The 16,186-nt window shown below is 42.8% G+C and overlaps 1 protein-coding gene across 5 annotated transcripts in view; it reads right to left on the bottom strand.

Moving 5' to 3' along the window:
- The window catches only part of GOLIM4 (golgi integral membrane protein 4), a 169,329-nt gene that overhangs the window by 57,770 nt on the left and 95,373 nt on the right, over positions 1-16,186 (bottom strand). For 3 of the 5 annotated variants that reach the window (XM_077488024.1, XM_077488026.1, XM_077488025.1), the window contains one exon: positions 7,476-7,646. The exons of the other annotated variants lie outside the window; for them this stretch is intronic. In XM_077488024.1, coding sequence (XP_077344150.1) covers positions 7,476-7,646 — 171 coding nt within the window. The remainder of the gene's footprint in view (positions 1-7,475; positions 7,647-16,186) is intronic. 5 annotated transcript variants of the gene reach the window in all.

The raw sequence follows: 16,186 nt of genomic DNA, 5'->3' as shown, positions 1-16,186 counted from the left end.
AGCCGCTCGGCTGTTATGCCGGAGGAGCGGGAGGGGACGCCCCCCCCCTCCCGCCGCCTCTCGCCGCTGCTACCGGTGCTCCCGCTCGATCGGGAGCACCGATCAGGGATCCGACGCCTCCGGCTGCTGCGGAGGAACTGGAACGAAGCCGTAATCGGCTTCGTTCCAGTCTCCTCATTGTAAACACGGAAGCGACGTCATGACGTCACTTCCCGTTTACTCGGCTGCCAATGGCGCCGGTTTTAAAAAAATATTCGGTATTCAGAATCGCCGTTTTCGGCGATCTGAATACATTGAAGTGTGAAGGAGGGGTGGGGGGTCTTTTAGACCCCCGATCCCTCCATAAAGAGGACCTGTCACCACCTTTTACTGTCACAAGGGATGTTTACATTCCTTGTGACAGCAATAAAAGTGATCAATTTTTTTTTTTTTTTTTAAAACAATTTAGTTATTTAAAAATAAATAAAATAAATAAAAAAAATAAAAAAAAATTTTTTAAAGCGCCCGCCGCGCCCGCGAGCTCGCGAAGCAAAGAAAACGCATACGGAAGTCGCGCCCGCGTATGTAAACGGTGTTCAAATCACACATGTGAGGTATCGCCGCGATCGTCAGAGTGAGAGCAATAATTCTAGCACTAGACCTCCTCTGTAACGCTAACCTGGTAACCGTAAAAAATTTTTAAAGCGTCGCCTATTGAGATTTTTAGGTACCGTACTTTGTCGTCAATCTACAAGTGCGCGCAATTATAAAGTGTGACATGTTTGGTATCTATTTACTCGGCGTAACATTATCTTTCACATTACGCAAAAAAATTGGGCTAATTTTACTGTTTGGTTTTTTTTTTATTCATGAAAGTGTCCCTTTTCCCAAAAAGTTGCGTTTAAAACACCACTGCGCAAATACCGTGTGACATAAAATATTGCAACAATCACCGTTTTATTCTCTAGAGTCTCTGCTAAAAAAATATATATAATGTTTGGGGGTTCCACGTAATTTTCTAGCAAAAAATATGGATTTTAACTTGTAAACACCAAATTCCAAAAATAGGCTTAGTCATGAAAGGGTTAACATTGTTGCTGGTGAGTTAAAGGAAATTGTGCAGTGTGGTAACCTACAGTAACCAGATACTCATCTAACCAGGTGATTCTAAATCATCCTTCATTAATGTTATTTCTAGTGTAGGGAGTCAACCTGGGGCAGGTTAAGAGAGAGTTAATTGAAGAGGACAGGTACTTCTCTTTCAGGCCTGTTTATTATGCAGCTGGTCAGATAAGGTGGTTTATGGCTTTTTTGCTATCAAGGTAAGGAGACCTGGATGCTGGATGGAAGCCTCTATAAGTCCCGTACACACGATCTGACTTTTTGACAACATGCAAATTAGCTGTTTTGGAGCAACATCCGACAGTGTGTACGCTCCATCGGACAAACTTTTTTGGTTTTCATTGGACTTTTGATGGCTGTGCGAACGGACAAACTTTCTGGCAACAAAAGTCAGATGGAGCAAAATCTGATCGTGTGTACAGAAAACCATAGGATTTTTGTACAAAGTACAAACACGCATGCTCAGAACCAAAGCAAAAGATCAGACAACAATACAGAAGTTGACCAAAGGTGGCGGTAAAGAGCAGAAAAACCACGTGATTTGGTGAAAGTTGGCTGAAAAAGTCCTGCTATGTGTATGCAATACAAGTTCTCGGCCGACGCCCTTTGTACAAAAATCCACAGGAAAGTTTGTACAAAGTCCGATAATGCGTATGAGGCTTTACTCTGACTTGAACCTGCTGGGTGAGCTGGCTTGTAACTGGGACTTTGCTATATTGACTATGTTGTGGCTGGGATGCTGAACATTATTTAAAAAGACTGCATTGTACTAACGAGAAGAGTTCTTTCTGTTGTTTGAACTGCCCATGAAGACAAAGTCATTATTTTCTGTTTTGCTGAATAAATCTGATTTTTAAATTGATTAAACTGTCTTCCAGCAGCCTGTTTACCCCTCTGATCCTGACACTAGTAAAATTACACAAAATGGGTTGCTATAGGGATTTACCATATTGCTGCTTTCTGCCTCATCTTGTTATACAAACTCAATATCTGCACACATAACTGTGTCGGCCAACTATGTTTTTTTTTCAAGGAATCTGCAATATACACACACGTGGAAATGTGCTGCTAAATTCCTAATAAAAACATTGTATTACATGTTTAACAACACACATAGAGGAAGAGATAAGCTGGACCCTAACCAGCCCCCCCCCCCCCACCCCTGAGTTGACCTTGTCCCTTCTTCCACCCTTCATTTAAAATCTCTTTACCCTAGTAGAATACTATGCCAAATCCCCGTCAATCTGAAGCTGTGGCCACTCCTTTCTTCAGTGGGTGGTAATCAGAGAAATACGACTAGCAAGGCTAGCTCAAAAGCTGAAACCATGACATGTACTAAAACAAATAGTGAAATTATGTTAGCAAAAGTTCATAAAAGCATGACACTGCAGTATGGGTCCATGCTGGGAGATGACATAACTTCCAGTCATTTTCCCATAGGACTCTTTCACAGCAGGTGTCTTGACAAATGTAGGCTCAATATATGGAACGCAATGAAAATAACTGCTTCTTGTATGCCCTATGCACACCATACATGTGTATTGGCGTGTGCTGCATAAAAATGCAGCGAGTCTGTATTTTTACACAGTGCAAAGCACAATGCATTACAAAGTAGAATAAGGTGACATTTTATGACACTTCAATTAAGTTAACCCCTTTCTGCAGCAGATCTCCAGCTATGTCCATCCAGTATGTGGACACTGGGTGTCCACATAGTGTTATATATATATATATATATATATATATATATATATATATATATTTATCAATAAATATTTATTTGGTTTTAAGATTAACAAGAAAAAAAAAACGAACATTAATGATTGTACAAAGAAATTCCAAGTATACAGTACAAGTATCTCAATCTGTAATACAACAAAGGAAAAGAGGCAACATCCAGTTTATCTCTACAGAGTGCATAAGTACAGTTCAAAAATTTAGCATTCTCCATTCAATCCATGGATGCCACATGCAAGTAAAGCATTTCACTCAGTGGAATGCTGAAATTTGTTTATGAGAGTGTATTGGAAATTTGTTCTGTATATAATTGTATTCTATTTTATATGTATTGCACACTGCCCTCACCGCACACACGGCACTAATAATGTTTTCAGTACATAATTTGCATTCTTTTGAGTCCTGATTAGAATTAGCCTACCTATGTAAGGCCCCTTGTTACCATAAACGTACAATTGTAATATTAATGTGATACCTACGTAATCATGTGTATAAAAACCTTAAAATGCGTCATAATAAAGGAGAACAGTTATTTGGAAAGATGCTGAGCGTATCTTTTGTGTCTGTTCCCTACTGCAGTAGTCATTATTAATTTGGAACCACTAATCAATATGGGGATAGGAGTTGCCTATCTACAAAATATCTATTTCAAGAGTAATGTAGTTGGGTTAGATCCATCACTTCCCAAAGAGTGGGAGGATCGAGATCTTTCCATCTTCTGGTGATACAAAGTTTAGCTGCTAAAATAATATGGGTGGTGATATATTGTGATATGCGTGGGAGCAATTCTATTTCTAATGATAGTAGTGCTAGGCTGGGGGATGGAGAGAGATTTTTTTGGAGCTACTTCGGATATGAGTCTAAAGACAGACCTACAAAACTTTATCAGTTTAGGGCAACTCCAGAAGGTGTGGAGGAGGTCACCGTTTTGGCCACAGTTCCGCCAACAAAGGTCAGTGGTAAGCTTACCAAATCTAGAGAGACTGTTGGGTGTTAAGTACCATCTAAGTGTCAGTTTAATGGTGAGTTCCCAAAGGGTAGAGCAACTGGTAACTTTATATGTGGTATTACAGGCTGTGGTCCATTGTTTGTCAGTGAATGCACGCCCCAGGTAATTTTCCCATGGGGCTGATTTCGTAAAGGTGCATTATTGTTGAAGAATAGTATAGAAAAGTGAAATTCCTTTATATTGAGGTGTAGTGGTGGTGAAAAATACCCAGGCAGGAGAGGGTATTCTGCACGCTATAAGGAGATTGCTGAAATGCAATGTTCCATACGAATGTATTTGTATAGATCTGAGTCTGGGAGGAGAGAATCTTTTTGTATCTTCAACCTTTCAATTGCCAGGATGTGAAAAATATAGAATCCATAATGTCGTGTAAGGCTGTAATTGGGATTTTAAGGATGGTGGTGAGAGGGTAGGAGTGAGCAGAATGGGTTAGGAATTTCCAGGCTTTAATCAAAGCTTTCATAGTGGGAGGTATACAGTGTCTTGCAAAAGTATTTAGCCCCCATTGGCATTCTTCATATTTTGTTGCCTCAAAACCTGGAATTAACATGGATTGTTTGAGGATTTGCATCATTTAATTTACAGAACATGCCCACAACTTTGAAGATTTGTATTTATTTTTGTAGTGTGAAGCAAATAGGACAAAACAGAAAATGTGCATAACTATTCACCCCCCTAAAGTCAATAGTTTGTAGAACCTCCTTTTGCGGCTATCACAGCTCCAAGTCACTTTGGATAAGTCTCTATGAGCTTGCCACATCTTACCACTGGGCCTTTTGCCCATACCTCCTTGCAAAATGACTCCAGCTCCTTCAAGCTGAATGGTTTGCGCTTGTGAACAGCAAACTTTAAGTCTGACCACAGATTTTCTATTGGATTGAGGTCTGGGCTTTGACTAGGCCATTCTAACACAGTTATATTTTTCCTCTTAAACCACTCAAGTGTTGCTTTAGCAGTGTGTTTGGGGTCATTGTCCTGCTGGAAGGTGAACCTCCGTCCTTGCCTCAAATCACACACAGAGTGGTACAGGTTTTGCTCAAGAATATCCCTGTATTTAGCATTATCCATCTTTCCCTTCACTCACTGACCAGTTTCCCAGTCCCGACTGCTGAAAAACATCCCCACAGCATGATGCTGCCAACATGTTCCACTGTGGGGATGGTGTTTTTTTGGGTGATGTGATGTGTTGGATTTGCACCAGACATAGCATTTTCTTTGATGGCCAAAAAGTAAAATTTTAGTCTCATCAGACCAGAGCACCTTCCTCCATATATTTTGGGAGTCTCCCACATGCCTTTTCACAAACTCAAAACGTGCCATTTAGTTTTTTACTGAAAGTAATGACTTTCTTCTGGCCGCTCTGCCATAAAGCCCAAACTCTAGAAAGCGTACGGCTTACTGTCGTCCTATGTACTGTGTATTACTCCAGTATCTGCTATGGAACGCTGAAGCTCATCCAGGGTTACCTTAGGTCTCCGTGCTGCCTCTCTGATTAATTCCCTCCTTGCCCAGTCCATTCGTTTTGGTGTGCGGCTATCTCTTGGCAGGTTTCCTGTTGTGCAATGTTCTTTCCATTTGGTTATGATAGATTTTATGGTGCTCCTAGGGATCATCAAAGATTTGGATATTTTTTTTATACCCTACCCCTGACTTATACTTCTCAAAAACATTGTCGCTTACTTGTTATGAGAGTTCCTTGGTCTTCATGGAAGTATTTGGTTAGTGGTGCCTCTTGCTTAGGTCCTTTCATGACGGTGTGTATATGTAATGACAGCTCATGTGACACTTAAATTGCACACAGGTGGACATCATTTCACTAATTATGTGACTTCTGAAGGTAATTGGTTGCACCAGAGCTTTTTATGGGCTTCATAACAAAGGGGGTGAATACATACGCACATGCCAATTATTTTTTTATTTCTAAGAAATAGTTTTATGTACAGTATATATTTTTCTAATTTTACTTCACCAACTTAGACTATTGTGTTCTGATCCATCACATATAATTCAGATTAAAAAAACATTGCACCAAAGGCTGCAATGTAAAAAAATAGGTAAAAAGCCAAGGGGGTGAATACTTTCCAAGGCACTGTATGTGTGGGAATTCGAGCTTCTAGAAGTGGACTAGTGAGCCAGGTATAAAGAGAGCGTCCTGGGATATAGGATGCCTCCACGTGTCCCCATATTATAGTAGTAGACGGTAGAAACCATTTTCTCAGTTGGGTAGTAAAGCTAGGTAATAGTCAAAGAAATCTATATATCCAGTGCTTCCTACTGAGAAATGTTTTTATGAGCTTCACATGAGCACATTGAGACTTTGTATTGACAATATTTAACATCACTGTAATCAACGGGTAATTCAGACCATTTTCCTAAAAAGCACTGTCAATATCTGCATGCCTCCTCATCAGCCAGTCTGTATATGTCAAGTCAAGATAAATGTCAATTAAGAAAAATGTTATAAAAGGATAATGTTTCAAATATTGTATAATACATAGGAAGAAGAAACTAGGGAGTGCTATATAAAAGTAACCTTAGAGGGATATTAACTTTTACATCAAATTATCAATTTGTATACTCTAAAATCTTAATGTCTCACTACTGGCGCTGCAATAACAATGACAATATCAATAACAATAACAATATCAGCATTGATGCGGTGATGGCAGAAAAAAAGACCAAGTGGTCCATTAAGTCAGCCCCAGTTTTTTTTTGTCCCAAGCATGTTTGAAACCACGTACTGTTGACAGATTCACTACCTCTGCCTCTTTACTCTTTCAGTAAAATAATACTTTCTAAGATTAGTTTTGAACTTTTCTCTGCTAGTTAGAGGTCATGTCTTCATGTTCTTGATCTTTGCTTAATATTGAAAATACTGCCCTTCTGAACCATATTCACCCTTCTGAATGTGTTTAAGGCTGGGTTCACACTAATGTGAACTGGATGCGGGTTTCCAATTTGCATGACAGAAGAGTGTGATCGGCTCTCAATGGAGCAAGTTCCCACACCTCCGGGACAGCCGTGGAGCACACAGCAGAAGGATCATGTGCGTCTTTGGCGCTGTTTCAGGTCTAAATTCAGGTGAAAATTCGGACCCGAAACGGTGAAAGGGGGACCAACTGCTGTGCCCTGCGGCTGCACATAATCTGCACATAATGTGAACCCAGCCTAAAGGGCTCAATCCTATCTCTCCTTTCTCTTCTTTCCAGACCATTGACCATTTTAGTTGCCGTTTATGGACTTATTATATCTCATCAATATCTTTTTGTAGATAAAGTTATCCAGAACTGGACATAATATTCCAAAGGAGGTTGAATTAAAGATCTATATTAGGGAATTAGGACCTCCTTCCTCCCTCTGGTGACCACTCTAGCAATGCATTCTAGAATTATATTCACTTTTCCCACTGTTTTGCACACGGTTTGCTCATTTTGCAATCATCTGAAATAAATGTTCCCAAATTTCTTTCCTCTGTAGTGCTAGCCAACACTGTATCCCCAATATTGTGCCCTATCAAGAGATTATTTTCCCCCAGGTGAATTATTTTACAATTAGAAACATTAAGCTGCAGTTTCCACTGCTTTGACCAATCTTCTTAATCTTCCAGCAATGCCAAAGCACAACTTACCTGTATGAGTTTACTATGTACTGCAGATTCCTGTACCGCTAAATGTCCTTGTATGGAGGAGACTGATGGTACCACTCTAGGGATTGTGGTTTGTGTGCTTTTTTCTAACTGTCGAAGGCTTGGAACTTTATTCAAAGCATTTTTAAGTTGCATAAATTCTTCCACTTGGTTCTGAAAGACACACAAGACCAAGGGGACAAATGCTTAACATTGTTAGCAGCATGCATCCCAGAGTGGAGTTAATCAGTGCTGTAACAGCATTTGCACATCCAAGTATGGCTGACCCCCATTCATCAGTCTGGGTATCAGCACAAAGAAGAAAGTGCTAATTAGAGGAATTAAAAACATTTCCTGAAACATTGAAAATGTAAATGAATGATAGATCCATCCTACCCACAGATTAAAATTATACTTCCAGGCAAAGTACCAAAGGAACAACTGTCAAAGGGATGTCTTGGTTCAGGATTTATAGGAAATAAATTAAAGTCATGTAATCCTGAGGCCTGATGCAAGGAAGGTTAAATCTTCTTCAAATCTTGGCAGACTGCAAATTGACATATAGTCAGGAGGCGACAACAGTTGTTTTTCAGCATTCAGGACATGGCTGAGCAGTAGGTCATGAAGAAAAAAAATAATGACAAATGCCTCTGAAGCAACTACACAGAATTAGAAGAGCAACATAAATCCCTTTAACATTTTCTTCCACTTGGTAGAAAAGAGCTGCTAAAGCAAAAGAACGCAGACATTATAAAATTAGTTTATAGCTTTCGAAAAATTATAGTTATAGTCTGACACAATGATTTAAAGCCATTCAGGTAATGTTTACTTTCTCACATTTATTATGCATAGGTTTGCGTCTCTGTATCTGACGATTATAAAACTATAATGGAAAGTCTAATAGATACCACTGTCCTTCATTTTACATTAGCGCACTAAAAAAAAGTGACCGTTGGACTATTTATCAAAAAAGAAATGCCAAGTCCATCAAATACAATAAAAATGATATCACTTATTTAGTGGCATATGTAAACATAGTCATTAAAATCCCATATAAGGCTTAACACTGTAAAGTCATTTCAAACGTTCTCAATATTTAAAAATTTGTAGCCTTTCTTAAAATGATACTTTGTGTTCCTGCCATAAAGATACATTCTGTTACAGGGTGATCACGCTTTGCTCTCATATCCCAGGTCCCTGTGTTATCATCCTGACCAAACGCGACTATAAATTATATCAACACACATTACCCAGACATGGTCCACTGTTATCACCATCACAAACTTGTCATGTAGCCACCACTGCAGTGCATGTACAAGTACATTATATAGACAGAAAGTGTCTGTACTACTAGGATACTTTAGGGAAGGCAAATAAGGTACCAAATATACACTAAATACTATTTGTTACCTGTTTTTCTTGGGTATGCCTGTACAACTACAGGTGAGCACAGCCAAACCACACATGTGATGGAGCCAGGGTATGAAAAGCACTGTAGGGGGAGTCTGATGCACTTGTGCTGGTATTTCCTGATGATGTGTGATGTATGAAGCCCACAGCGACTTGGTTTAAAGGCACAGATCTCCTTATCCATTATTGCTGAAGAATGTATAATCAGCAAGATCAATGTTGGAGTACTATAAGGTGTTTTGTGACCAATCTATAATTTGAGGGTCCACTTTGTCTGGTAAGCTACTTTTATCACAGTGGTGCCGAGTGTGGTCATTTCACACAGTAGCTGGTGTTGGGACTTCCTTTCCTATTGAAATCTATATGGACTTTTTATGACAAATCTAACATCCTCTATTTTCTATTACAAGAAAGGAGGTAAAGGGCCAGCATATGCCAAATCCCACCTACTTACCAGACTTTATAGGCTTCAATATGGGAGACACAAACCAAATTTTATATAAAAAAAAAAGTACAAGTAAAGGTGCATATTAAAACTCAAACACATTATTCTATACACATAGTATTGCATATATACCTAAAGCTCACATAACTGTGATGGATCATGGGACATCAAGAACTATAGCCTGAGGGTGGGCGCAGGGGAACCATACATCTCATAATGCATATTGGAGTATTTATATATTATATAAGAGACATGCTACGTACTCCTCAAGAGTGGTCTATAATGCTCCATACTCACTAGGCACGTGTGTTTTGAATATACCTATAGGTAAGCTATCGTCCCTGATTAAACCCGATTATATCTCACTTACTCTTCTTGTTATGCCATCTTCTACTCACTACTATGTAGCTTCTTGCTTTTCCCTTTAGTACCTGTGTACAACCCAGAGCTGTATCCTTAACTGGAGCGATTTATATTCGGACACCTGGTTGATCTCTTTCATCATGTTTCCTAGTGAGCATGGAGCATTATAGGTCACTTTAGGGAGTCACTATTTCTTCCTTGATGGTATTATATTACAGCTTGTTACTGTTTTCCCCTGTATGATCACAGATGCAACTGGCTGATATTTACTCAAATTCCCTCTGCTCTTTTCATCCTGTGTGTCTACGCCCACTATTGAAGAGTACGTAGTATGTCTCTTATATAATATATAGATACTCCATATGCATTATGAGATATATATTTTGGGATTCTCATTATCCTATAGATTCTCCTGCACAAGGTAGTTCTGCACCTGCCGGCCTGAAGGTCCCCCTGTTCTTCCCCTGTGCCCGCTCCAGGCTATACTTTTTGGATACCAAGTAGAAAAAACAGCTGCACCCCAACATCTGTCCAACAGGTTTATTAAAAGACTGCCACCCACCAGGACTATGACAACGGATCAAGGGGTATACTTTTTGGATGTCCCATGATCCATCACAATTACATGAGCATTATGTATATATGCAATGCCTAGTGCGTGATCCTGCACTTCCGGGTCTTTGGCACGAGCGCACGCCGCTGGCGACCCGCTCCCAATGTGATTATATAAAAGGAGGAGCTCATAGGCGGGTATGGCGTACTCGAAGTCTGCTGTGATCTGCCAATCTATCGGTACAGAGGCAGAACGCTGTCTGCCTATGTAAACAAGTCAGTGCAGAAGGCATCGATTGTAAAGCAGGGACACAAATCCATGCCTTCCACTAGTAAAAGCGCATCCCCTACTACACTGAATCCCCAAATAGGCACACATTTAACCCTTTGATTGCCCCTGATGTTAACCCCTTCCCTGCCAGTGTCATTAGTACAGTGACAGTGTATATTTTTAGCAAAAACTTTGTGATGGGTGGATTTCTACATTTGTTGTGGGTGGATTTATCGGCATTTTGGGGTTGAATTAGATGACCAGTGCTGCAAAAAAATAAAACTGTGATATTCTGCCCAAAAGTGCTTATAAATCCACCCACAAGAAATGTAGAAATCCGCCTATCACAAAGTTTTGTTTTGCAGCACTGGCCATGTAATTTCACCCCAAAGTGCTCATAAATCCGCCCATCATGGACATACTCGCCATGGCAGCACGGGGCACAATCTGACAGAAAAATAATTGTCGGCTATTGTGCCCCTGTGCCATCTCAACAGCTAATGGTAAAATCAGCTGTTGTGATCTTACGTACGGCGCATGCGTTGCACACGCGTCCTTCAGTCCGTGCACTATTTCTTTACAGAACACCTGGACGAACTTCGCATGCACAGTACGCAATACCACAACAAAACAGCTAAAAATTTCTTCAGTTGGCTATTGTGCGCAGCGCTGTCTCAGAAACAACAGCTGATCATAAAATCAGCTGTTGTACTATTACGTAGGGCACATGTGCAGTTCGTTCCGGTACTATTCGGTAGCGGGACCTTCTCGACAGAACACTGAGTTCAGATCCAGGGTCGTACTGTCACCTCAGGGCAGTAGATTGTGGTTTTCTCAGGGTGCCCTGCCACTGTGACGAAACCAGGACCTGACAGGAGGAGAGGACTCGGGAGGCAGAAGATCAGGCCACCAGCTGACTGCCAGGAGGAGAAATAAGTGAGCCATCACACGGAGGCTGAGAAAAGTCATTAGGTTTGTGACTGGGGTTGAAATTTGTGAACAGGGGGTATTTGTGGAGTGTGTGTGTGTGGAGGGGGGTTGGTATTTGTGGAGTGTAAGGCCGCGTACACACGGGCGGATTGTCTGCCCAACTAAGTTGGTCAGACAATCCGACAGACAGTCCGTCCAAACTTTTGAATGAACGGACTTGCCCACACACGCGGAGGAAAGTCCGCTCATTTCGAGCGCGTCTCCAGGTAGGCGGGGCCCGCGAAGGAGACGTCGCTGGCCCCGCCGCCTGGAATGGACTAAAAGGGGAACCCCAACGCCGAAAAAAAAATCGGCGTGGGGGTCCCCCCCCAAGTCCACAACAGACCCTTGTCAGAGCACGCTACCCGGCCGGCCAGGAAAGGGGGGCGAGCGAGCGCCCCCTCCTGAGCCGTACCAGGCCGCGTGCCCTTAACATGGGGGGTGCCTTGGGGAAGGGGGGGCCACGCGACCCCCCCCCACCCCAGGGCACCTTGTCCCCATGTTGATGAGGACAAGGGCCTCTTCCCGACAACCCTGGCCGTTGGTTGTCGGGGTCTGCGGGCGGGGGGCTTATCGGAATCCGGGAGCCCCCTTTAATAAGGGGGCCCCCGCATACCGGCCCCCCCACCCTATGTGAATGAGTATGGGGTACAATGTACCCCTACCCATTCACCTGTGAAAAAAAGTACAAAAAAAACACAACACAGGGTTAAAATATTTTATTGCACAGCTCCGGGGGTCTTCCGTCTTCGGGGGTCTTCTCGCCGGACTCCTCCGCTATCTTCTTGTAGCTCTTTTGCTAGCGGAGGAGTCCGGCTTTCTTCCTCCCCGCCGCCGGCCTCTTCTCCCGACTTCGGGGGTCTTGTCCCCCTCTTCGGTTCTTCTGCCGGGCCACCGCGCCTTCTTATAGCTCTTTTACAGGCGGTGGCCCGGTCTTCTGTCGCCGCCGCCGCCTTCCGTTCTTCTTCTTCTTCTTCTCCAGGAGATGTTGCCTCGACGATCTCTCCGGCCGGAATGCCAGAGCCGCGCTGCGCGGCCACTTATATAGTGACAATGGGGCGGTGTCACATGGTATATGTCACATGGGTTGGTGTCACATGGTGACCACGCCCCCTTACGATGTCATAGTCCCCATGTGACATCAACCCATGTGACCAACCCATGTGACATATACCATGTGACACCGCCCCATTGTCACTATATAAGTGGCCGCGCAGCGCGGCTCTGGCATTCCGGCCGGAGAGATCGTCGAGGCAACATCTCCTGGAGAAGAAGAAGAAGAAGAAGAAGAAGAAGAAGAAGAAACGGAAGGCGGCGGCGGCGACAGAAGACCGGGCCACCGCCTGTAAAAGAGCTATAAGAAGGCGCGGTGGCCCGGCAGAAGAACCGAAGAGGGGGACAAGACCCCCGAAGTCGGGAGAAGAGGCCGGCGGCGGGGAGGAAGAAAGCCAGACTCCTCCGCTAGCAAAAGAGCTACAAGAAGATAGCAGAGGAGTCCGGCGAGAAGACCCCCGAAGACGGAAGACCCCCGGAGCTGTGCAATAAAGTATTTTATCTCGTGTGTTGTGTTTTTTTTTTGGTACTTTTATTTTACAGGTGAATGGGTAGGGGTACATTGTACCCCATACTCATTCACATAGGGTGGGGGGCCGGTATCCGGGGGCCCCTTATTAAAGGGGGCTCCCGGATTCCGATAAGCCCCCCGCCCGCAGACCCCGACAACCAACGGCCAGGGTTGTCGGGAAGAGGCCCTTGTCCTCATCAACATGGGGACAAGGTGCTTTGGGGTGGGGGGGCCGCGCGGCCCCCCCTTCTCCAAGGCACCCCCCCATGTTGAGGGCACGCGGCCTGGTACGGCTCAGGAGGGGGGGGGGGCGCTCGCTCGCCCCCCTTTCCTGGCCGGCCGGGTAGCGTGCTCGGACGAGGGTCTGTTGTGGACTTAGGGGGGACCCCACGCCGATTTTTTCGGCGTTGGGGTTCCCCTTTAAGTCCATACCAGGCGGCAGGGCCAGCGACGTCTCCGTCGCGGGCCCCGCCTACCTGGATACCCGCTCGAAATGAGCGGAATTTTCTCCGGGCGGGAAAAGTCCGCTCATTTCAAAAGTTGGGCGGACTGGCACACACGGGCGGATTGTCCGCGGATTGTCCGCCCAAATGCGAGTCCAGCGGACAGTCTTTCCAACATTCCGAAAGACTTAGTCCGCCAGACTGTCCGCTGAAAAAGTCCGCTGAAGCCCACACACGAGCGGACTGTCCGCTGAAATGTGTTTCGGCGGACTAAGTTGGGCAGACAGTCCGCCCGTGTGTACGCGGCCTCAGGGGGATATTTGTGAAGTGGAGTGTGGGGGAGGGGGGGTATTTGTGGAATGTAGAGGGTAATGCTGGGGTTTAGTATTGCGTCCGCTGACACCAGTGCTGGGGGTTAATAGTGCGTCCGCTGACACCAGTGCTGGGGGTTAATAGTGCGTCCGCTGACACCAGTGCTGGGGGTTAATAGTGCGTCCGCTGACACCAGTGCTGGGGGTTAATAGTGCGTCCGCTGACACCAATGCTGGGGGTTAATAGTGCGTCCGCTGACACCAGTGCTGGGGGTTAATAGTGCGTCCGCTGACACCAGTGCTGGGGGTTAATAGTGCGTCCGCTGACACCAGTGCTGGGGGTTAATAGTGCGTTCGCTGACACCAGTGCTGGGGGTTAATAGTGCGTCCGCTGACACCAGTGCTGGGGGTTAATATTGCGTCCGCTGACACCAGTGCTGGGGTTTAACATTGCCACCGACACCAGTGCTGGGGGTTAATACTGTGTCCGCTGAAAACAATGCTGGGGGGAAGGACAGTTTGCAAGCGGACCCATTGCATGTGAAAATTTGTCCTGTCCTCAGGTAATTTGAGTTTAAGACCGCTGTTGTAGATGCTATACATTTTTGTGCAAACCAATCAATATACACTTTTTTACCAAAAGAATGTAACAGAATACATATTGGCTTAAATTTATGAAGAAATTGAATATGTTTTATAGGAGAGTAAAAAACATTGTTTTTTTTTTTTTGTTTGTTTTTTCAAAATTGTCGGTATCTTTTTGTTTATAGCGCAAAAAATAAAAACCGCAGAAGTGATCAAATACCACCAAAAGAAAGCTCTATTTGTGGGGAAAAAAAGAACATACAATTTTCTTTGGGTACAGTGTCGCAACTGCGCAATGGTCAATTAAAGTAACGCAGTGTCATATCGCAAAAAAAATGGCCAGGTCATGAGGGGGGGATATTCCGGTGGTCAAGTGGATAATATAATGTGTTTGAGTTGTAATATTCACCTTTATACTCTTTTTTTTTTTTTTTACCTTTGTACAATACATAGAGTGTTGCTCTGTTGTGCCTCACTGAGTCCTGAAGAAGCCGTTTGATTGGCAAAACGTTGACCTGCTATTATGCCACTCTACACATACTACAGACTTCTGGTACCTGTATAGAGCTATATGTAACAGTATCTACTGGATGATATTGAGGCCGATAGATAGGCATTCATTTTATCTCTGAATTTTAAATTGTATAAATAAAAATGCTATTTTTTTTTTTATATAAAATTTGGTTTGTGTCTCCCATGTTGAAGCCTATAAAGTCCGGTATTTAGATGGGGCTTAGTGCATGCCTGCTCTATACTTCCTTCCTCGCATTTTCTTTGGATGTTGCTTTTTTTTTTATACCAAAACTTGCTTTTCTACAACATATATATTTAGCACTGCAGGTTTATTTATATATGCCTGTACAACGCTGGTTCTTATACATGGTGTACCTCAGATGAATTAAGGGGCTACCTCTATTTCATATAACAACTTCAACAGTTTAGAATTTTAGCAATTCACAGCTCCAAAAAACAGCACAAAGAGGGCTGTCTGCATCCAAAGATGCTCAGGAAATGTTGTAACCAAAGTTACATCATTCTATTTGACCCCAATTTTCATGTGTGAAAAAGCATATCTGAACATATCTCAGTAAGAATGGGTATCTTGAGAGCGTTTGTGGGAATCAGAGAAAATCTAGGTAATCATGTAACAGTAATAACAGTGTAATAATGTTCACAGATTTCATTATCTTATCTCCCAGACTTAAGCTACCCAAATCTATACAGTGGTCTTAGGAAATGTGACGCCAATCCAACATTTGTTCTTATGTAACAGTTTTGTATAAACAATTTTCATAGCTAAACGTTGACAGAAACAATAATCTGTAGATCAAATAATTTTTTTGTGAATATATTTTGCCATCTCAAGTAAGTGAAATGTTCATACACAAAATGCATGCACATTTCCTGTACTTGCAAGCTCTGATCAGATAGGTGTACGTGTTTCTTTTTTAAATCACTGATTTTATTGGGACAAAAAAAAAAAAACGTTACTGTGTCATAAGAAAGTTCATTTATTCACAGAACTGGATAGAAGTGTCTTAGGTCTACAAAAATAAAATTGGCCATGAAAATGCAAAGGAATATAGATCTTGTTACCTTTGTTGCTTTAACATATACAAACAGAGATGCACAAAACTTGTCAAATCAAGAAAAATAATAGAGTTATTAGTTAATGTTAAAGGATGCTTTATTTTTTTTTAAAAAGTGTTAGCCTTCTTTCCCAGCAGCCATGCAATCTATAACGTAAAGCCAAGTAAAAGACAGGTCATGTTTTTGTCTTTCCATGCTTTTTAGGTGTTAT

The sequence above is a fragment of the Lithobates pipiens genome, unplaced genomic scaffold (genome assembly GCF_037356315.1).
Source record: "Lithobates pipiens isolate NorthernLeopardFrog02 unplaced genomic scaffold, aLitPip1_a1.2 Scaffold_18, whole genome shotgun sequence".
NCBI lineage: Eukaryota > Metazoa > Chordata > Amphibia > Anura > Ranidae > Lithobates > Lithobates pipiens.
This window is presented reverse-complemented; position numbering and strand designations above follow the sequence as displayed.